We start from the raw sequence: 27,791 nt of genomic DNA, 5'->3' as shown, positions 1-27,791 counted from the left end.
GGAGGTATGGAGAGGACGGACAGGTTGGTTGAGCAGCCGCTTCCAGGCCCTTTAGTATGCAAATCTGGAGGTGATGAGGTTGTCCCGTGTGCAGCAATCATGGAGGCCACGTTAGGTGGCTTGCAATGCTAGCCTGGGCTCCATGCCTGGTTCTTCCTGGCCCTCCTCCTCATCCTCCTCGTCAGATGAGGCCTGGCATTGTTCCTCCTCCTCCTCCAGTATGTACTCCCTCTGCTGTGCGATGTTGTGCAGGATGGAACAGGCCAGCACCATGTTAGAGAACTCGTGGGGCTATGTTGGAGCACCCGACTGGAGCAGTCCAGGCATCGGAAGCACATTGTGAAGCCGATGCACTGCTCAATGATGATCTTGGTTGCTGCATGTGTGTCGTTATAGCATTTTTCCGCAACAGTCTGGGACCTCCTGACAGGCATCATTAGCGAAGACCTCAGTGGGTAACCCTTTTCATCCAAGAGCCAATCATTCACCCGAGGGAGCTCCTCGAAGGTGCTGGGAAGCGACGGGTTCACCAGGATGTATGGTTCTGCTCGCTGCCAAGGTCCCGGGAGCAAACATGCATGATGTGCAGCTGGTGGTCACACACCAATTGCATATTCAAGGATATTCCTATTGATGAAGGGCACCCCCTGATGAGCCAGTGCTCGTAGGGGGAAATGTGTGCCATTGATCATCCCCTGGACCTGGGACATGCCAGCGATAGCAGCAAATCCTGTTGCCTGGGCTCCTGGTGTGCCTGGTCCAGACTTAAGTTTATATAGTCCATTGCCCGGGCGCATAGGGCATCCGTAACAGTGCAGTTGCACCTGTGTACGGATGTCTGCGAGATCCCAGATAGGTCCCCACCTGGCCCCTGGAAAGACCCAGAGGCATAAAAGATCAGGGAAGGCAGCATGGTGGTACAGTGGTTAGCACTGCTGCCTCACGGCGCCGTGGTCCCAAGTTCGATCCAGGCCCTGGGTCACTATCTGTGTGGAGTTTGCACTTTCTCCCCGTGTTTGCGTGGGTTTTGCCCCCACAACACAAAAAATGTGCAGGTGAAGTGGATTGGCCACGCTAAATTGCCCCTTAATTGGAAAAAATGATTGGGTATTCTAAATTTTTTTAAAAAGTTCAGGGCGACCGTCACCTTGATGGTCACCAAGTGGTATCTTCCTCCATACCACTGCGGTTCCAGGTGCGCCACCATAGTTAGTTGCGAATATATATATTTATATAGCTATGTTTATATAGTACATGTGGATTACATAATATTTACTGCAGGTGCCTTTGTCTTAGAAAACTCACTTCAACAATGCACAACCCTGCATTGAGGAAATACACCATTTTACTCTCCATTTTTATCTTTTTGTCCATTTGGCGGCACAGTGGTTAGCACTGCTGCCTCACAGCACTAGGGACCTGGGTACAATTCTGTCCTTGGGTGACAGTGTGGAGATTGCACGTTCTCCCCGTGTCTGCGTGGGTTTCCTCCGGGTCCTCCCACAGACCAAAGGTGTGCAGGTTAGGTGGATTAGCCATGATAAATTGCCCCTTAGTGTTCCAAAGGTTTGGTGGGGTTACTGGGTCACGGGGGTAGGATGGGGGCGTGAGCCTCGGTAGGGGTCTCTTTCAGAGGGTCAGTGCAGGCTCATGGGCCAAATGGTCTCCCGCTGCACTGCAGTGATTCTATGATTACCCTTGCTCTTCTGAATGGTTGGCTGTGTGGGCAATACTAAAAGTGCTACACTTGTGCCACCTTGAGTGTTGAGACAGACTAGATGGGGGATATCAGATTAGATTCGTCCTCACCCTGCATTGCACCTGGCAGTGTTCCAACCTCCCACTCTTAAGTACTATTCCAGCTTTGCTTTTGATGACCCTGCCTGCTCTTAGCAGCAGCAAGTAGCAATGATACCAGCCCCTACTAGCTAACTCAGCACAGGTGAGAGATTGAATCTGAGTCTACCTGCTCCGAAGGTTTCAGCTAATCACTGTTCAGGCACAACTGGCTCACACCGTTGAATGGCATCCCAGGAGATCCAAAACATTTTAATGAATTTAAAGTTAGACTTTGCTTGTGAGTGGGGAAATATTTCATCTGTCTGTGAACACATGAAGGAAACATTAATGGGACATGGGTAATGCAAAATCCGCCGTGTTGTTTGCAATTGTGTAGTAAATGGTTTGCAGCCTCAAAAACAAGTTTCCAGATAAGACCGGAAAATAATTATCTCCAGTTGTTATTCCAAAGTCATTTGTATATGTTTGCCAAACATGAGATGCTAAAAAACTGATAATTAACATGCATTTGCAAGCATAACCATAAACAATCAATTAAATTCCAAAATATTTAACTGGTCAAATGTACCTTGTTCATCATAGTTTTGAGGGATGAGCCCTGTGGCTAACAAAATCCACAGGATAATAATTGATCTCAAGCCATACACTTATGAGCATGTGATCTTTGTTTCTGAGTTCCTATTAAGCTCTGACTCGAAAATTGGGTTGACAGTGATTTGTGGAATTGGTGATGATGCAATGGCCTGCTGCACACTTGACCATCTATTCTACCTCCTGAAATGTACTCTGCCTCTCGCACCTGACCTTGAAGCTATTGTCATTAAAAGCTGTCTTTTTGACCAAAGTTTTGACCATCTAGTTTGACGTCTTCTTTGGTTTGGGGTCAGGTTTTGGAAGTTAGCAACGTTGGAATGTTTTACAATAGTTAAAGGTGTTTTATCAATGATTGTTGCTTTTCATATCAAATGGAGTAGCAGTAAGTGTGAAATCTGATTGTTATTTTTCTAAAATGGGATATTTGATTGGAGTGAATTTAATGCTCATGATTACTGGAGGAACTGGGAGCGGCCATCCAAGAATAAAGGCTGCAGTATAATTTCCCTATCTCTGACCCAACATTCCGTGGAGAATGGCATCCCTAGTGGGAGCTTGGGTTCATGGTAATTTACCCGAGTCGGAATAACATTGCAAACAAGAGCCAATGCTCACATCTGACAAGGAACTGAAATTCAGACTTTAGATTCAAGGACAAACACTTTTTCAAGCCACTGAATGGAAATATATTGGAAACTCTTCATTATGCTTCTTGCGGCTTATAGTCGGGTCTGTAGAGAGTTTGAACAGCGTGCCCAAATTCATGGCAGCGGCATACTTAAAACAAAAATCAGAATCGCAATACATGACTGATCGTAAAGAAAGAACTTCTTCAAAATATCCTACAGTCAACAATGCAGTGCTTCTTCCTCAGCACTGCACTGGGTATGTGCTCAGGTCCTGGAATGGAGGGAGAGAAAGAGGTTGAACCCAAAAATTTCTAATTCAGAGGCAGGAATGCTACAAATGCAACAAGGCAGAGAAACACTAGGCAGTTCCTTAAGAAGTCTTATGAAGAGCATCATTTTCTTTGCAGCAGACTTGCTTGGGAAGAGGATTGTCTCTTGGTGCATCGGTCACACATTATAAAGTACGTTTGGACATGTTTATGATGGTAGCTCTGATTAAAAAAACATGTTGTCAATCCTCTGCCTTTTACAAGATATTTTAAAAAATAATGTCTAATTTAGGAACCTGTGTAAAATAAGCACATGCAGCTATAAATGCTTCAAATGTTCTTCTTTAGATCTGTAAATGTTTTTTGGCAAGCAGCCGGCATGTGTGTATGCATTCAGCATGTAACTTAAATTGATGTTTGCTTTTTTGCTGCTAAGGAACAAAGAGACTGGCAAACCAGTGTATACATTACAAGCTTGGTCTTAAAAGAATATGTGTACATTAAGTTTAATGTTTGTGAGTATTTGGGATTCAACTTCACAAACACAAAAACAGATATATATGCAACCGGGGACAACCACAATTAGATTACCAGATTGAATCTGTTTTATTCTGCATACTTCCCAAGCTACCAAGAAATGTTATATCCAAAATAGCTATATTTAACAGTAATCTACCATGAGAATGTATGCATGCCTTGCTGCTGTATTATGATTCTCTATGAGTGTATTTATACCAACTCAAGAACAATAATTGTGTCCAGGTTCCTGTCAGTCGTAAAGTGTTGATACAGCTTTCCCTGTTGGATCCTTACATGTCTGACTGTACAATTTTAAAATTTTGGGACTGCAGATGTGAATGCTTGAATTTTCAAAAATTATGAATGAGTTTTAAAAATACCAAGGGATCCAAGGGTGTAACTTTAAATCCAGATTGACTCAGCCATAGGGCAATTCTACACTCCATCAAGTGTCAAAACCAGGTGGTGTGTGATTTGTTCCTGTCTGGAGTCAGACTGAATATTGAATTATTCCGTCACTTTTTATTGCTGTGAAGAAGAAAAGACATCACATTAGTACAAATGGATCCTTAAATAGACAAGTGGCAACACGCTTAAAGTTACCTAAGTTCGAAAGAGATCTGGGGCGACATTCTCCGACCCCCCACCGGGTCGGAGAATCGCCGGGGGCTGGCGTGAATCCCGCCCCCGCCGGTTGCCGAAGTCTCCGGCACCGGAGATTCGGCGGGGGCGGGAATCGCGCCGCGCCGGTTGGCGGGCCCCCCGCTCAATTCTCCGGCCCGTATGGGCCGAAGTCCCGCCGATAAATTGCCTGTCCCGCCGGCGTAAATTAAATCACCTACCTTACCGGCGGGACAAGGTGGCCTGGCTCGCGATCGGGGCCCACCGATCCGCGGGCGGGCCTGTGCCGTGGGGGCACTCTTTCCCTTCCGCCTCCGCCACGGTCTCCACCATGGCGGAGGCGGAAGAGACTCCCTCCACTGCGCATGCATGGGAAACTGTCAGCGGCCGCTGACGCTCCCGCGCATGCGCCGCCCCGAGATGTCATTTCCGCGCCAGATGTCGGGGCAACAAAAGCCGTTTCCGCCAGCTGGCGGGGCGGAAATTCCTCCAGCCTCAATGTTGGGGCTTGGCCCCCAAAGATGAAGAGCATTCCGCACCTTTGGGACGGCGCGATGCCCGTCTGATTGGCGCCGTTTTGGGCGCCAGTCGGCGGACATCGCGCCGTTTCCGGAGAATTTCGCCCCTGGTTATTTAGGTACTTTCAAAGTTTCAACTGCACTTTGTAGCATATAGTACTTGCATGGGCATCATGATATTATGCAGGAACAATGTAGTATTCCTGTGATATATGATATTAAACAGGCACGATGCAGAATCCCTATGATATATGATATTAAACAGGAAAATGTAGAATCTTTATGATATGTGATATCAAGCAGGAAAAGTGTACAATCCCTATTCTGAGATGAGTGTTATTTTAATGTGTTCCAGTTGCTGTTTGTCACTCAGGCTATTTTTTTCTATCACTTTTACAGGCTGTCATATTCAATAGTGAACTATTCTGGACAATGTTTTCGATGCAAGGGAATCGGATGTTTCACTTTTTGTTCTTTCTTGCCTTTTCAAAGGTAGGGCCTTTGCAAATTTGCAAATATGTTGAAACCTATTTTGGCCTTACTCATTTGAGCTTCATTAATTCTACTGTGCTGCGCAACATTTGAATATGGCCAGTGTTCTTTTTTTTAAGAGAGAGATATGCCAGATTTGCATGAATTGTAAGGATGGTGCACATTTCTTGCATTGGTGGTGGACACTGTTTCTGTGCCTGTTTTATTTTGATAACATGCAAAGAACCCTTTCACCTCCATCGTGAGCATTGCTTAATCTGTCTGCAAATATCAGCACCATTGTTCTAATAAATGAAAAGATTCACACATACCCCGCTTCTCGAAATGCCAGCCAGTAATTCAGTTTGAGTGGTCATGTTTGAGTCAGTGCATGCTGCATATCCGAAGTAATGATATGACATGTTGAATTTCCTCAGTTTTACTCAGTAACCTCTATATTACAGCAATATTGACTCCTGGGAGGAATTTGGCACAGTTGGGGAGGTGAAGGAGGTGGTGATACAGGCGACAGTCTGGTGTCTGGGATCAATAAGCTCATTTCCTGGCACTTATGGAAATGCTTCTCAAAACAATGTAAATGATCGAGCATAATATAAATGTTGCTGGCAAAGAGATGCATGAAAGCTTGATGGGAGTATAATTTACTTTAATCTCACCTCCACTGTCTGTACACATTTATGTCAATATGTTTGTTTTGCAGCAGTTTTCAGCAGCCGACACTGAGAACAATACAGAAAGTTCACCAGTGGAACTGCACCGTGGACTTAGCTTCACCAGGCATAACATAATGACTGCACAGTATGAGTGTTACCAAAAGATTATGCAGGCTCCCGTGCTCAAAGTAAATGGTAAAGTAAAGTGACTGTTTTACATATAATGCGCATGTGTCAGCGATTGCTTTTCTAGTCAAGGTTCTGTCTCATTGCCAACAGTACATTCTAACGAACCCATTGCTCAATTGACACTACTCGTTTTTACATTGGCGGCAAAACAGTCCAATTTTTGGTAACAAATTAAAGGCATGTGACTGCAATTTAAAGTGATCAGTTGGCATTGTTTTTGACATTTACAGGATGAGGCATGGTTGAAGAGGAAATATTAATATAGCAAGTCATTCCTACTAAGCAATCAGCATCAATATGAAGTGCTTTCAGCTTGTTATGTAACGCCTAAGTGGAGCTGCCCAAGTCAGATCTCGGGAACAGGTGTGAGGCCAGATTAGGGAGGTAGTCTCACATAGTTTAGGCTTTGCAGCAGCGGCTGTACAGTTATCATTGGCGGATGGGGAACCTTTTAACCTTCATTTTTATTTTTAGTAAGGAGTCATTAAAACTGGCATGAGGATGCCATTGAATGGAGCACTGCCCATGCTCCCGCAGACCTCTGATTTCCCTGATTAGAGACTGACTGAGAAGTCGACAGTACAGCACAGCTATTGGTTTCAAACTGGAACTTCTTATATAGCAATGCTTCCTTTCCATGTATCTCTCAGTTCTGGTTACTGTCACTTTCAAAAGCTGCAAAAGGTGTGCGAGGGCGAAAGGATGCTGCGCAGTGATGGATTCAAGGGTGCAGGGTGCCCCACCCCATCCCCGCCTCATCAGATTGTTGGCCTAAATGCCAAATCTGTTTTGACAGAAATCAGAGTGGAGTTGTGAGGATCTCTGGCACTTTGGCAGTGTTCTTGCAATCTAAAGACTCTAGCTGTGAACTTCCTGGGAGCTGTTTCCCTTTCACTGATGTGAATTCAACTAAATTGTGTCAGAGATCACGTTTACCCATGATGTGGAGATGCCGGCGTTGGAGTAGGGTGGGCACAGTAAGAAGTCTTACAACACTAGGTTAAAGTCCGACAGTTTTGTTTGGAGTCACTAGCTTTCGGAGCACAGCTTCTTCATCAGGTGACTCGCCTGAGGAAGGAGCTGCGCTCCGAAAGCTAGTGACTCCAAACAAATCTGTTAAACTTTAACCTGGTGTTGTAAGACTTCTTACTGTGTTTACCCATGGAAACATGGTTTCCACTCTTACTTCTGGTGACACCTACCGCTCCTACTCCACACACACACCATCCTTGCCTTGCTGTTACTTCACTGCCTTGGAATGCCCTGCCTAACAGCAGCAAGGGTATATCTTTGCCACTAACTACTGCAGGAGTTCAAGGAGACCTTCACACCAATATCTTAAGGATGGTGAGTGATGGGCAGTAAATGCCTCACTACCAAGTACCAAATCCCAACAACAAATCATTTTTTAAAAAAGCTCATTCATTTTTAAACATCAAAATTATGCCACAATATTGATTTTACTTTTCGGTTGTAAACAAAAATAAGAATTACAATCTCCAAAGTTTCATCTTCTACTGAGTCAGATTGCATCATCTCATTTGGAAATCCCCAAATAAACAAGAAGATAGATCATGTAAATGTGGAATTCTCCCACTCCGACCCCGGAAATTGGAGCCACTTGTTAGTTACGGAGTTAAAGAAGCTAAATGGAGTTGATCAACTAAGATCTGACTGCATAATGGAGCAAGCTGAGCAACCTCCCTCTGCTCCTGAGATCTCAAATAGGCAAAAAAAATGCAAATGCCAGAATCCAGAAATATCAGCAGAAATTGCTGGAAATGCAGAATAGGTCAATCAGCTGATGTAAAGAGAAAAGATGTGCTCTTGTTGTGGGTATGAACTCTCCATCAGAACTCAGAAAAATGTTTTGTTTTAAAGGATAAGTGCCATTTATTCTTTCCAATATTAACTCATTCACATATTTGTCCTTTTACTGGTTAGGTAATATTGTATCCATTGTCTTTACTTAGTGTTATCATAGAATCATAGAATTTACGGTGCAGAAGGAGGCCACTTGGCCCATCAAGGCTGCACCAGCCCTTGGAAAGGACACCATACTTAAGGCCACATCTCCACCCTACCCACATAACCCAGTAATCCCACCTAACCTTTTGGATACTAAGGGACAATTTAACATGGCCAATCAACCTAACACGCACATCTTTGGATTGTGGGGGGAAATCGGAACACCAGAAGGAAACCCACGGCAGACACAAGGGGCGTCATTCACCGACCCCCCCCCCCGCCAGGTCGGAGAATGGCCGTTGGCCGCCGTGAATCCCGCCCCCGCCGAAGTCTCCGGTACCGGAGATTGGGCGGGGGCGGGAATCGGGCCACGCCGGTTGGCGGGACCCCCCGCTCAATTCTCCGGCCCGGATGGGCCAAAGTCCCGCCCAGAAATTGCCTGTCCCGCCGGCGTAAATCAAAGCTGGTATTTACCGGCGGGACCAGGCGGCGTGGGCGGGCTCCAGGGTCCTGGGGGGGGCGCGGGGCGATCTGACCCCGGGGGGTGCCCCCACGGTGGCCTGGCCCGCGATCGGGGCCCACCGATCCGCGAGCGGGCCTGTGCCGTGGGGGCACTCTTTCCCTTCCGCCTCCGCCACGGTCTCCACCATGGCGGAGGAGGAAGTGACTCTCCCCACTGCGCATGCGCGGGAAACTGTCGGCGGCCGCTGACGCTCCCACGCATGCGCTGCATTTCCGCGCCAGCTGGCGGGGCACCAAACGCCATTTCCGCCAGCTGGCGGGGCAACAAATGCCATTTCCGCCAGCTGGCGGGGCGGAAATCCCTCCGCCGTCGGCCTAGCCCCTCAATGTTGGGGCTCGGCCCCCAAAGATGCGGAGCATTCCGCACCTTTGGGCCGGCGCGATGCCCGTCTGATTGGCGCCGTTTTTGGCGCCAGTCGGCGGACATCGCGCCGTTGGGGGAGAGTTTCGCCCAAGGAGGAAGTGCAAACTCAGACAGTCACCCGAAGCCAGAATTGAACCCAGATCCCTTGAGCTGTGAGGCAGCTTGCCACCCTGCCGCCCATAATTCTATTGGCAGAATAGTGCAGAAGAGATGGTATTCAGCCCATCATGTCTGTGCCAGCTCTTTCAAAGATGATCCAAATCATCCCACTTCCCTTTTCTGTCCCTTATGCCTGCATTTTTGTTTCCTTTTCAAATTTCTCTTATAGGTCAATCTTCTTGCATCAACCTTCCAAGCGGCGCATCAAAATAAAAATTTGCTAGTTTCGCACCTTTGATAATTATCTTAAATCTGTATTCTCTGGTTATTGACTTTCCTGCCGGGTTTCTCCTTATTTACTCTCATGAGGGGTTTTGATCAGGAATCATTTTGCACAAACATTTTTTTTTGTTTGGGAAGCAACACACCGAGGAAAACCATTTTGTCACCATGACATTTCACTGTGATGTACACCAGCGTAGCTTAAATTCAGGGAGGTCCCATTTTGCCACACGACCTCCCAAAAATTTGTCCTTGTCTTTCTTAAGGGAAATTTAGATAAGTACATGAGGGAGAAAGTAATAGAATGATATGTTGATATGCTGCACAGAAACATCAGCACAGACTGTGGGAATGACATATTCCTGTAAATTCTGATTCTCTGTAAACTAAGTTTTACCGTTCTTATAGTCATAATGACAGTGCAATTTTTTAAATAATGGGATTGGAATTATACTTGCCACAATACTACATTTGGAGAAATGTAACAGCAAATGATCTCAATGGATTACAAACATGCTCTAGTATTTTTTATAGTATTTTAAACAATCTTGTTTTTCCATCAGATACAAGTGCTGCCTGTAACAGGACCTGGGATGGGTGGCTGTGCTGGGAAGATACTCCTCCAGGGACAGTGGCTGTCCAGCATTGCCCAGACTATTTCCAAGACTTTGATCCATCAGGTATGGGCAAGATTACCATGTCATTACCAGCTGCAGTAATTCTAACTCAAACATTAAGCAATCTTCCGGTTCAAAGACTCCTCACGTCTACTTCGTTGACATCAGCAACAGTGCACCTTATATTTCTCTTTCTAACTCATCCTTACATGCATGACAAACACAGATGTCGGAAATTTGATGCTGCGACGTATTTGCTCTGATTTGAATATTTTCAAATCACTGAGTGGTTCACGGAAAGGACAAAATCACGTTTAGCAATCCAGGTGGATCCATTTTGAATTGACAAACTGACGGAAGACATCATGGGCAGGATTCTCCAACCCCCCGCCGGGTCGGAGAATCCCCGGGGGCGGCGTGAATCCCGCCTCGCTGCTCCAACGTATTCTCCGACGCTGGTTTTCGGGCGGGGTTGGGGATCACGTCGTGCTGGTCGGGGGTCGTTGGCAGCAGCTCCCCCGGCAATTCTCCGGGCCACGATGGGCCAAGCGGCCGTCGGTTTCTGGCCAGTCCCGCTGGCATGGATTGGACGTGGTCCCACACGGCGGGACCTGGCTGGTAGGCCGGTTGGTATGGTCCTCGGGGGGGACGCGGAGGGATCCGGCCCCAGGGGGGGGCCCCAAGGTGGCTTGGCCTGTAATCGGGACTCACTGTGGGGGCACTCCTTCCTTCCGCGCATGCCTCTGTAGGGTTCCGCTGTGGCCAGGGCGGAGAAAACACCACCCTGCGCATGCGCTAGAATACACCGGCTGGTCTGCGCATGTGCGGAACCATGCCGGCGGTTCTGTGTATTCGCTAACTCGCGCCGGCCCTTCACCGCCAGTTGGCACGGGGCCAACCCCTCTGGCGCCGGCCTAGCTCCCAGAAGTGCAGAGGATTCCGCAACCTCCAGTCAGTCTGACACGGAGTGGATCGCGCCACTTTTTACGCCGCCGTCGGGCCATCGCGGTGATTCGGGAGAATTCCGCTGCACTTGTTTCATCAGGTCAATCAGGTACTTTAGTGCTTACAGGTTTGAAAATATTTCTTGATGGCAACACTGACTGCTGGAATATCTCACTACTCCTCAAAGTGATCCACATATTTATGAATGATCTGTCCCTCCATGTCTCCTTGGTACAACAGAGGTCCGGTCTGAGAGTCAATAATTCCGGAGATCGATCTTGATCCACTACTGAAGATTCATATGATGACACCATGTCATATTATGTACTTAATATGTTTTATTTATTGTATGAGGGTGATGGCTCATTGATGAGATCTTGAGGCTTGTATATTTAAACAAAAACAGTCTCAAATATGTTCTTGCATGGAGCTCTTCCATACAGGCTTGCTGCTTACTGACTTCTGTCTTCGATTGTTCTCTGACCATGTGACTACATACGTCACTCCAGTTGCACCTTACATTATAATGCATGCAGGCACATACCATCAGAATACAACAGTGTCTGATGTCTTGACAGTTCTTTCACAATCTTGATTTATTACATGTGAAGGAATGGTCACAGAACACTGCTCTGGTACTTAGGTTGTGTAATAAGGGGCGCGATTCTCCACTCCTGCGCCAGTTGGGAGAATCGCCTGGACCGCCAAAATTTCCCGCGACGCCGGTCCGTCGCCCTCCCACGATTCTCCCAAGCAGCGGGAATGGCCCCGTCGAGTTCCGCGGGCCGCAGGCCGGAGAATTGCCCGAGACACCCAAAATGGCGATTCTCCGGCACCCCTGCTATTCCCAGGCCTAGATGGGCCGAGCGGCCAGCCCAAAACGGCGGGTTCCCCCCCCAGCGTCGTCCACACTTGGTCGCTGCCGTCGGGAACAGCGCAGGAACGCTGGGGGGGCGGCCTGCGGGGGGGGGGGGGGGGGGGGAGGGGGCGGAGGGGGGATCCTGCACCAGGGGGGTACCTCAAATGTGGGTTGGCCCGCGATCGGTACCCACCGATCGTCAGGCCGTCCTCTCTGAAGGAGGACCTCCTTTCTTCCGCAGCCCCGCAAGATCCGTCTGCCATCTTCTTGCGGGGTGGACACGGAGAGGACGGCAACCACGCATGCGCGGGTTGGCGCTGGCCGCGTCATGTACGCGGCGCCGCCTTTACGCGGCGACAAGGCCTGGCGTGTGTAAATGACGCGGTCCCGCTCCTAGCCCATTATCGGGCCCTGGGTCGGTCGGGATAAGGGCCGTTTCGCGCCGTGGTGAACCTCGACGCCGTTCACGACGGCGTGGGCACTTCGGCGCGGGAGCGGAGAATCCCGCCCAAGGTTTCTTGCCTTTCCAGCATGTCAACTTCAACAATCTTGTTTTGGCACGTAATCTTAGTTTCTTTCTCTGTCTGTATTGTTGATCCTGCTTCAATGTTTTTACCTTTTCAGTTAATTTCTCATTGCCAAGCTTCCCTCTTAAAGCTCTATTCTCCTGATTCAATTTATCACTGGATTTTTTTCTTATTTTCCAGTTGCTCTTCATGGAGTTCAGCTTGTTCGCCATTGTCTCCTTAAGTTCTTAAGTCGGGCAGCATGGTCGGCACGGGCTTGGAGGGCCGAAGGGCCTGTTCCTGTGCTGTACATTTCTTTGTTCTTTGTTCTTTGTTGTTCTCCTTCTTAACTTCATTTTCTAATTTTTGACAATTTTTCTTTAAGGTTTTCTGTTAACTGCTGGCTTGTTGCATTATTGTCTTCTCTGAAGCTTTAATTCCTTTTGTTGATTCCCTTTAATGTTTAATAGTTTCTAGTTTCTGTTGAAGTCTTTAATTTCTTCCAAGGGGGAATTTGTCACATTCTTATTGGACATATACATTTCATAAGTGGAATGTTCATTTCTACTTGTCTTAACTTCAGCCAAACCCCTTTGACTTCATTTTTCAGCAACTCTGTTTTTTTTAAAACATAAATTCCATTTTTTAAAACCTAAATCCACAGCTGTTGCTTCTCAGGGTTAGTTTCTCTTGATTTTTTTTCTCCATATGTTTCCAAACTTTTGATTGTACCTGTGATGCTTTTCTAATTAAGTCTGCAGGCCTCAGAGTTTCAAACAAATGAAGAGCTTTATTAGAAGATGTTAACACTACAGGCTGCTCTGTTACACTGCCCTTTTGCCCGCACAAACGGCCAAAGACCTAGTGAAATCATGTGATCGGTCTCTTAAAGTGCCCCTGTTTCACTGCAAGGCTGCTAGTGAGGAAACATTTGAAATACATGAATACACAACATTTGTCTCCCCCTTTAATCAAAGGTCTCTGATGCAACAAACATTAATAATCAATCAACAGCAAGTCAATATATCAGCTTTGAAAGCCGTTCTCTGTGTGGTTGTCGGTGAACCTCAGGCATCTGCCTTTTAGTGCTTACTGCAACCTCTGGTGTCTTTGCCTTGGTTTGGACGTCGTTTTTGGTTGTCTTAACCAGAGTTGACGTAGTATTTTGAGGTTGACTCAGTCTCTGGCTCTCAAGTAATATACTGCTTTCCCCAATTGGTTTCATGAGCATCAGGTTACCAGTAAGTTCCAGATCACCTGTTGGCACAGTTTGATTTGGACTCTCTGTCGGTTCTGCCTCTGGCAGATTGGTTCTTGTCGCCAAATGTTGATCCGCATGTCTATACCACAGTATATTATCTCAGGTTTGAACAGTGTAGGAGATTGGTCTTGTCTCTGCTAAAATGGTGGCATGTGTATGTTCTCGCCATATGACCTGATTCTGCTGCTTTATCTCAAGAATTTATTTTGCCTTGGGTGGCTGAAGCAAATGAAATGCTGTGCGCAGCCACCCGGCTGCCCTAGTCCTCTAAATGTCTTCTACCGAAGAGAGGATTCCACTCCCTCGGGAGATTATCCACTCTGTGTCCCAATCGGTCCCCCAAGCCAAGTGATCCTTACTCTGCTGTGTTGCCCTTAAAGGGACAATCACCACAAATCACCACAACTCCCTTGCTCGTTTTTGGAAAAGTGCCATTGGACATTTTATATTCACCTTAGCAGCTAGATGGGCCCTTGCTCTAATGTCACATTTGGAAGATGGTGGGCGGGATTCTCTGTTTCCCGATTTCAAAATCGCAATTGCCGATCGGCAGAGAATCGATTCCTTGCGGTTTGACGCCGGTTTGTGATTCTCCGCCACCTCCAAACCGGCGTCATCGTGACATACGCTGCGCGCAGTCGCAAGGCTGTTGGTGCCTCATCGGCTTGCCAACCCACGATGCTCCACCCCCGATGAGCCAAGTTCCCGATGGCGCAGGACACGTGTGGTCTGAACGGGCGTGCCAGTGTGGACTGTGTCCAGCACCACCACACTCGGTCGGGATCCCGTGCCCGGGGGGGGGGGGGGGGGGGCGGATCTGCTAGGGCTGGGGGGACTGGTGGGGGGTGGCCAGGGGGTGGGCTGTGGGGTTGCAGTTTGCGGGTTAGGTTACTCACACGGCCGGCGCCATGTTGTATGGCGCGACCGGTGCAGGTCGTCAGCCGTGCGCATGCGGGGCCGGGGCATTTCACGCGGTGCCGGTGCTAGCCCCTCACTGGTACCAGAATCGGTGAGGGATTCACGCCAATTTTCCTGACGTGAACTTCCCGCGGATTCTGCATTTGAGCCGGCACGTCCCGCAGAAATGGAGAATTCCGCCCAATAACTATGACATTGCCGCACTCCCTCAGTATTGCGCTGCAATGGCAGTAGAGACTTGTGCGCTCAAGACTGGAATATAATTTGAACCTGGAACCGTGTGACTTCGGAGGCAACGAATCGAGCCACAGGAGCAGAAATGTCATAAAACTTCATAAAACAGTGAAACAGTGTTTTGGGACCCTTGTGTTGGCCCCTGGTGTGTTTGCAGGACCTGCCATTTATTAGTGAGATGCCATTCCAACATTAGAGGAAGCCTAACCTCTCATTGTCCACAACAGCCTGCACACAACAGTAGTCTTTTCAGGATCTCTACACTCTATGCATGCTTGGTAAATTTTAACAGGCCACAGCTGCATTGTGTTTAATGAATCCTTAATTTTCTGACGTAGGAAAAATTGAGTTAGGGCTGCACTGATTTTCAAATATTAGCGAAGTCTGTCATTTTCTTACCCTCCCTTGTACACGGCCAACTCAGATCAGATTCAGGCCAGCAGGATGACTGACCTAGTTTGCAAATTCAACAAACAACACTCAATCTGTAAGTTTTATAGTTCCCCAACTCAGATTGCTAGCATTGTGGTCTCTGCTACTTGGAGAGAACTTTGTCAAAATCATAACACACTTGGCCGTAGCACAACTAGTTTGAGTAAATGTTTCTCCCTGTTACAAGTAGGCACTCAAATACTGTACAATCAAATTGAACTCTTGAGTGAGAAAATATCTTTTAGAGCTGTGCAGATGCTGAATGTTAGCACTGTGTGTCCTTGCCCATTCCCAATTGCTAAACTCTGCTCCAGCCCACAATCCTCTGCAATCTTCGCACTCCTCCAATTCTAGCCTCCTGCACAAATCCAATTTTCATTATTCTCCTATACTTCTTCAGTAGCCTAGGGCCCTCAACTCATGAATTCCCTCCCTAAATCTCTCTGGCTTGCTACCTCACTTTCCTCCTTTAAGTCATTCCAATTGTCATGTTTTTAGGATGTATAAATGCACCAATCACTCATAAGAGATGGTGTAAACGCGTTGTGGACTCATTTATTAAGACAAGACACATGAAAACATTTACACATGGATAGAAAGCTTGAAGAAACCAGCAGCAGGGCTATGTCTGCTGTATCCTGCTCACAGGCCAAAGTGAAACTGAGGCTAGATCACATCATACTTTCCCTCGCATGATGGCAAGCTACTATCACTTAAAGGCATATGTTAAAACATTATATTTGACCCCTATTATCAAGCTTTTCGTCAGCTGTTCTAACACTTTTATATGACTTGGTGCCATATTTTGTTTGGTAATGTTCCTGTGAGATGCCTTAAGGTCTCTTTACTATGTTGAACGTATTGATAGAAATGCAAGTTGTTAATCGTCACCCTTATTTCACCTAAATTATCTGAAATTAGATGCATTTTCCTGTTTTTAAATACCTCTAAGGTGGACCTGAATGGTTTACATGTACATATATCGAAGGTCATGCCACTGAGGTCAGCGACGATGTAGTTTGCACGTCACATTGAAACTAGAGGAGCAAACAAAAAAGCGTGCACCAGAGGAAGTGATCCAATTTCCTAAACGTTTCAGTCACAGTTATTTGCTGACAAATGTTGTTCTGGATACCTAGATTCATAGTTATTGCAGCAATGACTGAAGTTGAACCCACAACAGTAAAGCTGGTGCGTTGCCACCTTATTGCCACGTGATTAATCTAGGACAAAGGTTCGGCACAATATCGTGGGCCGAAGGGCCTGTTCTGTGCTGTATTTTTCTATGTTCTATGTTCTATTACATGAGGTAACATTTATGAATTCTCAATACAATTCCAATTCATACAGCTAAAAAGATAAACAGGAGCAGGATTAGCCATTCAAACCTATTATTTCATTCAATAAGATGATGGTTGTCCTTCAATCTGAACTTCATTTGCCAACTAACCCCATTATCCCTTGATTTACAAAGTAGCCAAACTTCAATTAACTTATTTCTTATATAAATGTGATGACTGAGCATCAGAGTCCTCTGGAGTTGAAAAATTCCATTGATTCACAGTCCTTTTAAATGGAAAGATTATTTTTGTCGTTGTCCCAAATGGCTGACATCAGGGGCGAAATTCTCCGGTATTGGCGCGATGTCCGCCGACCGGCGCCAAAAACGGCGCAAATCAGTCGGGCATCGCGCCACCCCAAAAGTGCGGAATCCTCCGCATCTTGGGGGGCCGAGCCCTAACCTTGAGGGTCTAGGCCCGCGCCAGACTGATTTCCGCCCCGCCAGCTGGCGCAGAAATGACATTGCCGGACGGCGCATGCGCGGCAGTGTTAGCGGCCGCTCACGGCATCCCCGCGCATGCGCTGTGGAGGGAGTCTCTTCCGCCTACGCCATAGTGGAGACCGTAGCAAAGGCGGAAGGAAAAGAGTGCCCCCACGGCACAGGCCCGCCCGTGGATCAGTGGGCCCTGATCGCGGGCCAGGCCACCGTGGGGGCACCCCCAGGGGCCAGATCGCCCCGCGCCCACCCCCAGGACCCGAGAGCCCGCCCACGCCGCCTTGTCCCGCCGGTAAGGTTGGTGGTTTAATCCACGCCGGCGGGGCAGGCATTCTAGCAGTGGGACTTCGGCCCATCCGGGCCGGAGAATCGCGGGGGGGGGGGCCCGCCAACCGGCACAGCGCGATTCCCGCCCCTGCCAAATCTCCGGTGCCAGTGAATTTGGCAACCGGCGGGGGCGGGATTCACGCCAGCCCCCGGCGATTCTCCGACCCGGCGGGGGGTCGGAGAATCTCGCCCCTTATTCTGAAATTGCTTCACCGAGTTGATTAGGTCAGATAAAGGTAAAGTCGTCATAGTCCAGATGATCATAGGCTGCTTTCTCCTTTGAGGGGGAGAGCTGACCAGAGGATCGCCACGTCTCAGGCAAAGGGAACAGCACTTTCTGAAACGCAAGGGGAGCTGTCACCCCAAAGTTGTTCCTGTATATGTAACATCAAACCACAGTTTAAAATAAAACAACAGGGTCCCTCGCACACCACCACAGGACCAGCATTTCCGTACGAAATGCCCAGCCAATGCAACGGCAACGGGGTTCATCCACATACACACCCGCACACCTCACCTGTGTCCACAGCGTACAACCCACAAGTGTCACTCGTCATCAACTACCAGCCGCAGGCCACCGTCCACTCTCAGGTAGAAGCACTTTAGCACAACCCTCTGACCAACTGGTCACGCAACAGTCTAGGCAACACAACGCCGCTCAAACAACCCAAATTAGGTTCCAACAGGGAGGCATCAAACTCGAGGACGGACTCCTCAGTGGATCACTCTGCCGCAGCAAATCACATTGCGAAACGATGGCAGATGGAAACTGAAATGGACAGGAACATTGCGTGACCCTCTGCGGCGGTCGATCAGACGATACATCATCCGGTACCCTCAGGCCCTGGACTTCTCCAGGCATACTCGCTCCACAAGCTGGCAGCAAAACATCAGCCCAGCGCTCACCTTCCATATCTGTATAGGCTTTGAAAAAGCACTACAGCAAGGAACTCCGTGCCGTAGTCCACTCAAAAAAGATTTTGGGGAATGTGACTCAGCCGAACAGGATACATGCCAACAGAAACCTCGTTACCACTTTACTAAAGCGAGGGGAGTCCGATGAGTTTCATAAGTCTTTTTATTCAGCAAACAACATTACCTATAGGAGGCCTGGTACACCTCACAGGGTCCTCGTTCCTTTCTAGTCAGCCCCACACTGGCTGAACTTTTATTACAGTGCTAATAAGCTATCCTGCCCATAGAGTGGGTTGGTTTAACTCAGTTGGCTAAACAGCTGGTTTGTAATGTAGAGTAAGGCCAGCAGCACAGGTTCAATTCCTATACCAGCTGAGGTTTCTTTTTCCAATTAAGGAGCAATTTAGCATGGGCAATCCACCTACGCTGCACATGTTTGGACTGTGGGGGTTAGACCCACGCAGACATGGGGAGAATGTGCAAACTTCAAACGGTCTGTGACCTGGGTCTGGGATTGAACTTGGGTCCTCGGTGGCGTGGGGCAGCAGTGCTAACCACTGCACCACCGGGACACCCCACCATCTGAGGTTAGCCATGAAGGCCCGCCTTCCCAACTTTGCCCCTCGCCTGAGGTGTGGTGACCCTCAGGTTAAATCACCACCAGTCAGCTCTTTCCCCTCAAAGGGGAAAGCAGCCTATGGTCATCTCGGACGATAGCGGCTTTACCTTATCTTACCATAGTGGGGAGGTTGCAGCACCAGTGAGTACAGGGAAACAATCACCCCAGATGGATGCGTGCCATGCAAGTTATTATAATACCACTATTAGGGAATGAACAAGAGTATGGGAAGATGGAAATAATGGCTGGAATGTTCCAGTTCCCCTGCGGCGTTGTTTTCCCCAACGGAGACAGCTCACCATTGGCTGTTGGTGGGACCTTATGGCCTTTTGCATGGTTCGCCTGCCCTGCCATGCAGGGGAATGGGTTGCCTTCAGCAGGACAGGAAGATCCCACTAGTGGGAAGGGCTGGAAATTGCTGACCATTGTCTATCATTTGTATCAAAGTAACTCCTAGCTCTTTGCATTCAATACTGGTCACTCTTTCCTTCAGTATAGTTATAAATTCAATTTGAATGTATGATTAATATCAAATGAAAATGAAATGAAAAATGCTTGTTGTCACAAGTAGGCTTCAAGTTACTGTGAAAAGCCCCTAGATACCATCCAAAGCCCAACCCCCTCCCACACCACACATTAGCCCCAACCTCTCCACCAACTACCTCGCCACCTGTTCGGGGAGGCTGTTACGGGAATTGAACCATGCTGCTGGCTTGCCTTGGTCTGCTTTCAAAGCCAGCGATTTAGCCCTGTGCTAAACAGCCCCTGTTCAATTCAAGTTAACTAAATAATTCTGACACCTGTTTTTTGTTGAGGTTCGCATATTTTCAGTGTTAGATTCTCAAAGATTTATCAAAAGGAAGAAAATTCTACAATTGATCATGACTCTTTTATTTAAACCCATCTTGTTGATCATAGACGTTGTTAGGCCTCACCTTGATTATTACACAGTTCTTTTAAAAGTTGTAAAAGGCTGAACATTCTGCACTGTGGCAGAAAATGTAACGTGATAACAATTGAAAGTCAAGGTTGAATTACCGCTGCATTTAACAAGCCTGTAATCTAAGCCTATTGATTTCAATTCGAACTAGGAACATTTGATAGATCCTAAAAGAGAAAGTAATGCAACTCAGAATTATCAGGTAACATAAGATGAACTTGCGGTAGTCTAGGGTAGGCATACTTGCATGAAATTGAACAACCCTGATTGTACTATCCCTGATTATATATGACCATAATTTGGGTTTGAAAATCATTTGTACAGGAATAATGTTAGTTTTCTTATACTTGTGTTCTCCTTTGATAGAACTGTGCTGTGTTATTGATGCCCCCTCTGTTCACAGTAAATTCCAGTTGCCAACAAGAAATCATTCTTATTGGAAATTCACCGTTTGGGCTCCTGCTTTTAAATGTAGAATGAAATGCTCTTTTAGAGAGTGGAACAGTTGAGTGGAACTGTTAATTGGAATAACTATTAAAATCAATACACAAAAACTCAGTTCTTTAAATATGTTTATAACACCAGTTTCCAATTAAGCAACAGTTCCTACATTTAAATATAGATAATTTAGTGAAATGTTTTAATGTGCTTCAACGTGAGAAGGTGCTATATAAATGCAAATATTACAACATTATTCATTAATAGGTGAAAATTGGGAGAACCATTGCCATTTAGATTATGATCAGGGACGAGATTCTCCAACCCCCGCCGGGTCGGAGAATCGCAGGGGCTGGCGTGAATCCCGCCCCTGCCGGTTGCCAAATTCTCCGGCACCGGATATTCGGCGGGAGCGGGAATCGCGCCGTGCCGGTTGGCGGGGTCCCCCCCCCCGCGATTCTCCAGCCCGGATGGGCTGAAGTCCCGCTGCTAAAATGCCTGTCCCGCCGGCGTAGATTAAACCACCTACCTTACCGGCGGGACAAGGCGGCGCGGGCGGGGTCCTTGGGGGGGCGCGGGGCGATATGGCCCCGGAGGGTGCCCCCACGGTGGCCTGGCCCGCGATCGGGGCCCACCGATCCGCGGGCGGGCCTGTGCCGTGGGGGCACTCTTTTCCTTCTGCCTTCGCCACGGTCTCCACCATGGCGGAGGCGGAAGAGACTCCCTCCACTGCGCATGCGCGGGAATGCCGTCAACGGCCGCTAACGCTCCTGCGCATGCGCCGCCCGGAGAAGTCATTTCCGCGCCAGCTGGCAGGGCACCAAAGGCCTTTTCCCCCAGCTGGCGGGGCGGAAATTCGTCCGGCGCGGGCCTAGCCCCTTAACGTTGAGGCTCGGCCGCCCAAGATGCGGAGCATTCCGCACCTTTGGGGCAGCGCGATGCCCGACTGATTTACGCCGTTTTGGGCGCCAGTCGGCGGACATCGCGCCGATACCGGAGAATTTCACCCCTGTTCATTTTCACTTTTTGTGAATAGGTCGTTGCACATTGTGAAGACATTGTGACTTCTGGCCATTGTTGAATGATTAAAAGAAGTGGGACGGGAATATCCTGCATCTGGGGGGACTAAATGTGGATGTAACTTTTTCCAAGGTGTAAGTTAATTTTAGCAAACTGAACATCCTCATTTTGATTGTAAACAGGCCCTCATGCTGCAACATTGTATCCTTATGAAGATTAGATCCCAACTCTTCACCTTGGTAAAATTATTTTTATGTTCAATGTAATCCTGCGAAAGGTTTTGGAATGACCTTTCTTACTTTATTGAAAGGTATTTACTCTGTTTCTTTCACAAATAGAAAAAGCTACAAAGATTTGCAATGAAAATGGAAAATGGTTTCGCCATCCAATGAGTGACAGGACATGGACAAATTACACTCACTGTAATGCATATACAAAGGAAAAACTGAAGGTATAATTTATGGCTGCAAGTTATTAACAATACTACTACAAAATACCTATCAGCTGATCTTCTACCTAATTAACAATCAATAATTTCAATTTCCTGTTTTTTCCCTAAAACAGACAGCATTGAACTTATTGTACTTGGCTGTGATCGGACACGGATTGTCAGTGGCTTCATTGCTGATTTCTCTTGGCATATTCTTTTATTTCAAGTAAGTATTGTACAATTCTTACCTCCACCACTGAAGGTAGGCGGGGTAAAGTTTTCACTCATTTCTTAGTCTTTTTGTAACCAATAGGTGGGATTCTCCATCCCCGGGACGCCCGGAATGCGTTCCCCGATGGGCTGAAGAATAGGGCACTGGGACAAAGTCAGGGTTGGCGTCCATGGTCCAAGCCTCCGTTGGCGGCATGAACGAGTTCCACGCTGCACGCCAGCTGGCGCATATAACTAAATAAATAAATGACCATTTGCATATATTCAGCTCCACCCACCCATGATTATCTGGTCCATGCAGCTGGAAATCACGTGGGTTTGGCTCACTTGTCGTCTCTACAATCGTGGTCCTGGCTTGGTGGACCTACGGTGGGTCAAGAGGGCAGCCGTTGTTCCCTTGTTCATCGTGAGGACCACGATGGTAGATACCATCCGAAGCCCAACCCCCTCAGCCACCCCCTCCCACACCACACATTAGCCCCAAACCCTCCACCAACTACACCGCACAGCAGCCCCCAAACCCTGGATTGCTTGGGTGCCCCTCCCACTCCCAAGTATGCAGGTGACCTGCCGCCCCCCCCACCAGTGATCCCTGTAATAGGAGGACCCCCACCCCCCCCCCCACAGGGATCCCGTGCCTAAAGAGACCCATCCACCGCCCCCCCGCCCCCTCACGCACAGACATACTCCGCCCCCCACCCCAGAAAAGAGATCCCTCTCTGGAAGCTAGAGAGCAGTCCAGACTGGGCAGTGGGAAGCATTACCTTGCAGCTCCAATGTGTCCATTCCTAGACAGGCTATGCAGAGCTTTCAGTAGTGGTCTGTGATTGACAACTCATAAAAAACATTTGCAGCAGCTTTGATCCATCCATATCCTTTCTCGCTTCAGTGGCCTAAACGGTGAAACCCTAAGGTTGTAAACATTGACCACATCAAAGAGATGTAACTGCACGAAGTGCATTCCAGTCACTGAAGTGTGTGATTTCACTGCACTTACCTCTTTTCCACCAATACCCAAGCTCTGGTCTCCACCTGCCTTGGGAACTAATGTGGTGGGTGGGAAGCATGAAAGCAGGCATTAATTGGCCACTTAAGGGCCTAATTTGGCCCACAGGTGGGTAGGCCACAATGCACCTCCCCTTTCAAACATAAAATTACGTTGGGCAGGTGGATGGACAATAGGATTTTGGCAGGTGGATGGGCAATAGCATTTGCGCAGGTGGATGGACAATAGGATTTGGGCTGGTGGATGGGCAATAGGATTTGGGCAGGTTCATGGGCAATAGGATTTTGGCAGGTGGATGGGCAATAGGATTTGGGCAGGTGGATGGGCAATAGGATTTGGGCAGGGGGATGGGCAATAGGATTTGGGCAGGTGGATGGGTAATAGGATTTCGGCAGGTGGATGGGCAATAGGATTTGGGCAGGTGGATGGGCAATAGGCTTTGGGCAGGTGGATGGGCAATAGGATTTGGGCAGGTGGATGGGCAATATGATTTGAACAGGTGGATGGGCAATAGGATTTGGGCAGATGGATGGGCAACAGGCTTTGGGCAGATGGATGGGCAATAGGATTTGGGCAGATGGATGGACAATAGGATTTGGGCAGGTGGAAGGGCAATAGAATTTGTAATTTTTGCTTCCTGCTCGCCTGCCAGCCACCTCTGATGGAACTTTAAGTTCTGCCCAGTATTCCAGTTAGTCCTGCAGAGGAAATGGGTATATACATTAAAATATAAAATATCTGGCTGAGTTTACATCCATATTATTAAGGATAGGCATTGACGAGTGCTGGATCTCTGCACTTGTCACTAATTTAAAAAGAATGGGAAAAGCTGACAGGCCAAGCCCCACATTTTTTTTTTCAATAATCACATCTCAATTAAGGGTCAGAAGTCACCATTCACTCCCATTGAAAACAATGATGTTGTTTATCTTAGATTTATCTGGGGACACCATTTCCTTAAACTTGATTTTCAGAGGAAGCGAAGCAGAAAATCATTTGTAAAATTCTGACAGACTTATGAAACTGATTTTTTTTCTGTTGCCTGCTGAGTCGAAACAAAAGATGTTTTCAGATGATGACTTAGATCCTATTGTGGGCCCTAGCATTGAAGGAAAGAAACATTTTATCTCAACACTATAAATGTTTGCATCTACAAATTTCTGAGGCTGAATTCTCCCAAAATGGGACTATGTCCCCAGGCTGGCGTAAAAACACTAGCGTTTCACTACGGAGTTTCCTCAAAAAAAGATCAGCCAATTCACTTAACTGCAGGGGGCTAGCAGGGACCTAGAGTGATTCACGCAACTTTAGCTGCGGATACAGACCCCCGGTGCCTGATCCCCACCACCAGGGCAGCCGCAGACTGAGGATCCTGAATGGCAATAAGTAGTTTGAATTCGAACCACGTCGTCAGGAACTCAGCCGGTTGGGAGCAGAGGATCGCTGGGTGGGCCTCTGGCAATGGGCCCCCCAGCCGCGCGGAGTACTCCATGAACACGCCGATTCTCGGGTCCCAGAGAACCGATGGACCGGTGCCAGGCCAATTCCCCCCTTCCCCCGCCCCGCGCCAAACGCGAATTCGGCGCGGGGCTGCGGAGAATCCAGCCCCTGATCTGTATTGCAACCTCCATTATTGCAAATAGTGATTCTCGCACATTTCACTCTGGTCCCAGGTGGCTTTCTTACAACCAATAAACGAGCTTCACCCTCAACAAGAGGAACCCTGTGAGGTTAACTGATAGGGCTTGACTTAATTCTTTTACCATTAATTTTGGTCCAGTCCTTAAACTGTGTTTTATGCATGTTTAACAGAGTGCCACAACGATAAAAACCGTAGGGTACAGAGTACTGTTGGGATGGGAAGAGATAAGATGGGCGATTTCATGCCCGCACTCGCTGTGCGTGAAATCGACAACATGGGCAGAAAGTCCTGCGAGAATCGGGAAACATGATTGGTAATGCCAACCTGGCTGTGCCAATCTGTGTTGGACAGTACCAGGGGCAGGCCCTATTCAAAATCCCATGGGAGGAGGGGTGCATTTATTTGTGGGGGAGTGGGAGAGTGATGGTGATACTTCCACGGTGTTCATGAGGGGGTGGACTCCAATGAAGATTGTCAGAGGTGAGGGGAGAGCCCCCAATAACTCAGTGATGGGGGCTAGTGGTGTTTGGCAGTAGTGCTGATCGGGTCACCCTTTAAAGATGGCGCCCAGATTTCTGTGGAGCCTGTTGCCAGTTCTATCAGGCGTCACCCCACCAGAGTGACAATATAAATCCCTCCTACTCATTTTTCTTTCTCCAAGAGGCTCAATATTTGGAGAGGAAACTGATCTGTGCAACTGGAGAGCTACAAGCTAGTTTTAAGTATGAGCCTGACACTTTGCCAAATTCTGGTAAGATTCCGCCCACGATCAATGACAGGTGAGGACACAGATTTTTAATTCAGTGCATGGGCAAGGAACTAATCAAGATCGATGAAAGGAGTAACAGGGAAATCTTCATTTTGTGTCGACTAGACCATAGTGTGGGGCTTCAAATGAGTTGTTGTTTATAGATGGTGGAGTCGAGGATGGGTAACAGAGGCATGGATAAATGTTTTGGCAACATTGGCGAGAGATTAGACCAGAGGCAGGAGTTATTGAGGAAATGGCAGTAAGTGAACAGGCTCATGGACAGAATACATTGTATGACCTTTACGGCTGGGTAGAATACAGTACAATTGGCTGCTCACCAATGGATTCAGCATGAGCAATCACTATGCGGGAGGTGCATTCAGAGGTTAGGATGTGGTGTTCTTCGCAGAATTGAGAAGTATAGATAAGTCCTTTAGATGTTAAAATAAACTTGGACAGAATCATCAGAGCTTTCATATATTAGTAGGCTGCTGTTATCCTGAGTGCAATATGAACAATTAAATTTTAATGCTAACATTCATGAAACAACATTATTTGAAATGTAATATTCATCATCTCGGAAAGTAATTTCTTTCTTTTTTGTTCTTTTATAGGAGTTTAAGTTGCCAGCGGATAACGCTTCATAAAAATCTATTCTTCTCATTTGTTTGTAACTCTATCATCACAATCATCTGGCTAACAGCCGTTGCAAATAACCAGAAACTTGTTGCAAGTAATCCAGTGAGTATTCATTTGATTATTGCTGTGAATTACAGTAATTCCAGGTATACAGATAAATTTAGTACCTGGGTGAAGGGGGCACCCTGCAAAATGCTTCTGGAAGTCAGAGAATCCCCATAAACAAAAGGAGGCCATTCGACCGCCGACCTTCAGAAAGCCTATTCCCCCACCCTACCCCGTAACTCCGCAACCTAATTTGCGCACCCCTGGACAACATGGGGCAATTAGTGTAGCCAATCTACCTAACTTGTAGATCTTGGAGGAAACCGGAGCACCCAGAGGAAAACCACGCTGACACGGGGTGAACGTCCAAACTCCACACAATCAGTCACCCAAGGCTGTAAGTGAAACTTCTTGGTCCCAGGTGTTGTGAGTCAGCTGCACTAACCACTGTACCACCATGCCACCTTTTGGCTTTCTAGGGCAACCATGTCGAGCTTTCGATTCCTTTAGCTTTTCAATGAGACACTAGTGCCTCAGGGGAAGATTAAAGGGTGGATTTCCATGTGATTAATGTTATTGAGTGGGTGGTAGGTGGTAAAGTTATCAAGGCTCGGCCACATGTTCAAACTCAGGTGAGCTGCTCACATATTTGTACCTGCCCATTGGCTGGTGAAAAACCAAGACCCAGCAGCTCCATTGTGAAATCCAGCAGCTCCAATGGTATAATTTAAAAAAAAATAATCTTTATTGTCACAAGTAGGCTTACATTAACACGCAATGAAGTTTCTGTGAAAAGATCCTAGTCACCTCAGTCCTGCACCTGTTCGGGTACACAGAGGGAGAATCCAGAACGTCCAATTCACCTAAAACAGTGTTCATCAAACTCGGGGCGGGTCGCGGGTGGGTGTTGGGAGGGTCGTGGAGACGTCCTTCGCGGCGCTCCTGATCGCGTATAGTTTTGCGCATGCGCACCGATGATCGGGCGCGCATGCGCAATGCAGCCAATTTAAAAATATGTTTGCAGCCATTTTGAAAGCCGCTTGCAGCCGACATTATTAAAAGCCGGCTGCTACAGAGACACATAAGATTTTTTTATCTAGTCTATCTAATCTTCCTGCCTAAAGGGAGGCAGAGGGCAGATCACGCCCCCCGAACGTCGACGTCAAGTGCTTTGGGCGCGATTGTGATTCCTCTATTTTGTAGGCAGCAAACAAGCAACAGAACAGTAACATTTAAAATGGATTGTTTTGTTATAAGGATGAGAGGACCAGAGACACAAACAGGCCAGGATCTCACAACTAAACCTGCTGACGAGAGTGGCTCAGTAGAATCCACAGCAGGACAAAGCAATGTTGGTGTGAGCTGTTCAGGAGGGTCCACACCAGGACAAAGCAGTGCTGGTGTGAGCTCCAGGGCCTCTGTTGAACAGCCCATTAAGAAGAAACTGAAATCAGACACAAAGCAGTAGAAAGACGATTTTTTAAGGTATGGATTTATTAATTGTGCCAATGCAAATCAGGATGCAAGGCCCATGGGCATTACATGCAGGGAAGTGCTGGCAAATGAAAGTTTAAAACCCTCAAAACTTTAAAGACATTTGAAGACTATGCATGGCGAGTTCGAGGACAAACCCTTGATTTTTTTCAAAGGATGCAACGAGAACTTAAATCGTCGGCTGAAGTCCTCAGCAGAAATGTTACATTGAACGACAAAGTACAAT

At 47.5% G+C, this 27,791-nt stretch overlaps 1 protein-coding gene across 2 annotated transcripts in view; it reads left to right on the top strand.

Annotated features, from left to right (window-relative positions):
- The window catches only part of calcrlb (calcitonin receptor-like b), a 109,182-nt gene that overhangs the window by 62,810 nt on the left and 18,581 nt on the right, over positions 1–27,791 (top strand). Inside the window, exons 2-7 of one of the 2 annotated variants that reach the window (XM_072477884.1) lie at positions 5,350–5,442; positions 6,146–6,290; positions 10,083–10,199; positions 21,666–21,778; positions 21,892–21,983; positions 26,002–26,128. In XM_072477884.1, the coding sequence (XP_072333985.1) occupies positions 5,383–5,442; positions 6,146–6,290; positions 10,083–10,199; positions 21,666–21,778; positions 21,892–21,983; positions 26,002–26,128 (654 nt within the window). In that variant the 5' untranslated portion in view covers positions 5,350–5,382. Of the gene's footprint in view, positions 1–5,349; positions 5,443–6,142; positions 6,291–10,082; positions 10,200–21,665; positions 21,779–21,891; positions 21,984–26,001; positions 26,129–27,791 lie in introns of both variants that reach the window. The other variant, XM_072477874.1, reaches the window with a different exon arrangement.

This window comes from Scyliorhinus torazame, chromosome 2, assembly GCF_047496885.1.
Source record: "Scyliorhinus torazame isolate Kashiwa2021f chromosome 2, sScyTor2.1, whole genome shotgun sequence".
In the NCBI taxonomy this organism is placed as follows: domain Eukaryota; kingdom Metazoa; phylum Chordata; class Chondrichthyes; order Carcharhiniformes; family Scyliorhinidae; genus Scyliorhinus; species Scyliorhinus torazame.
Note: the sequence above shows the minus strand (reverse complement) of the source record. Positions and strands in the feature narration are given on the sequence as shown.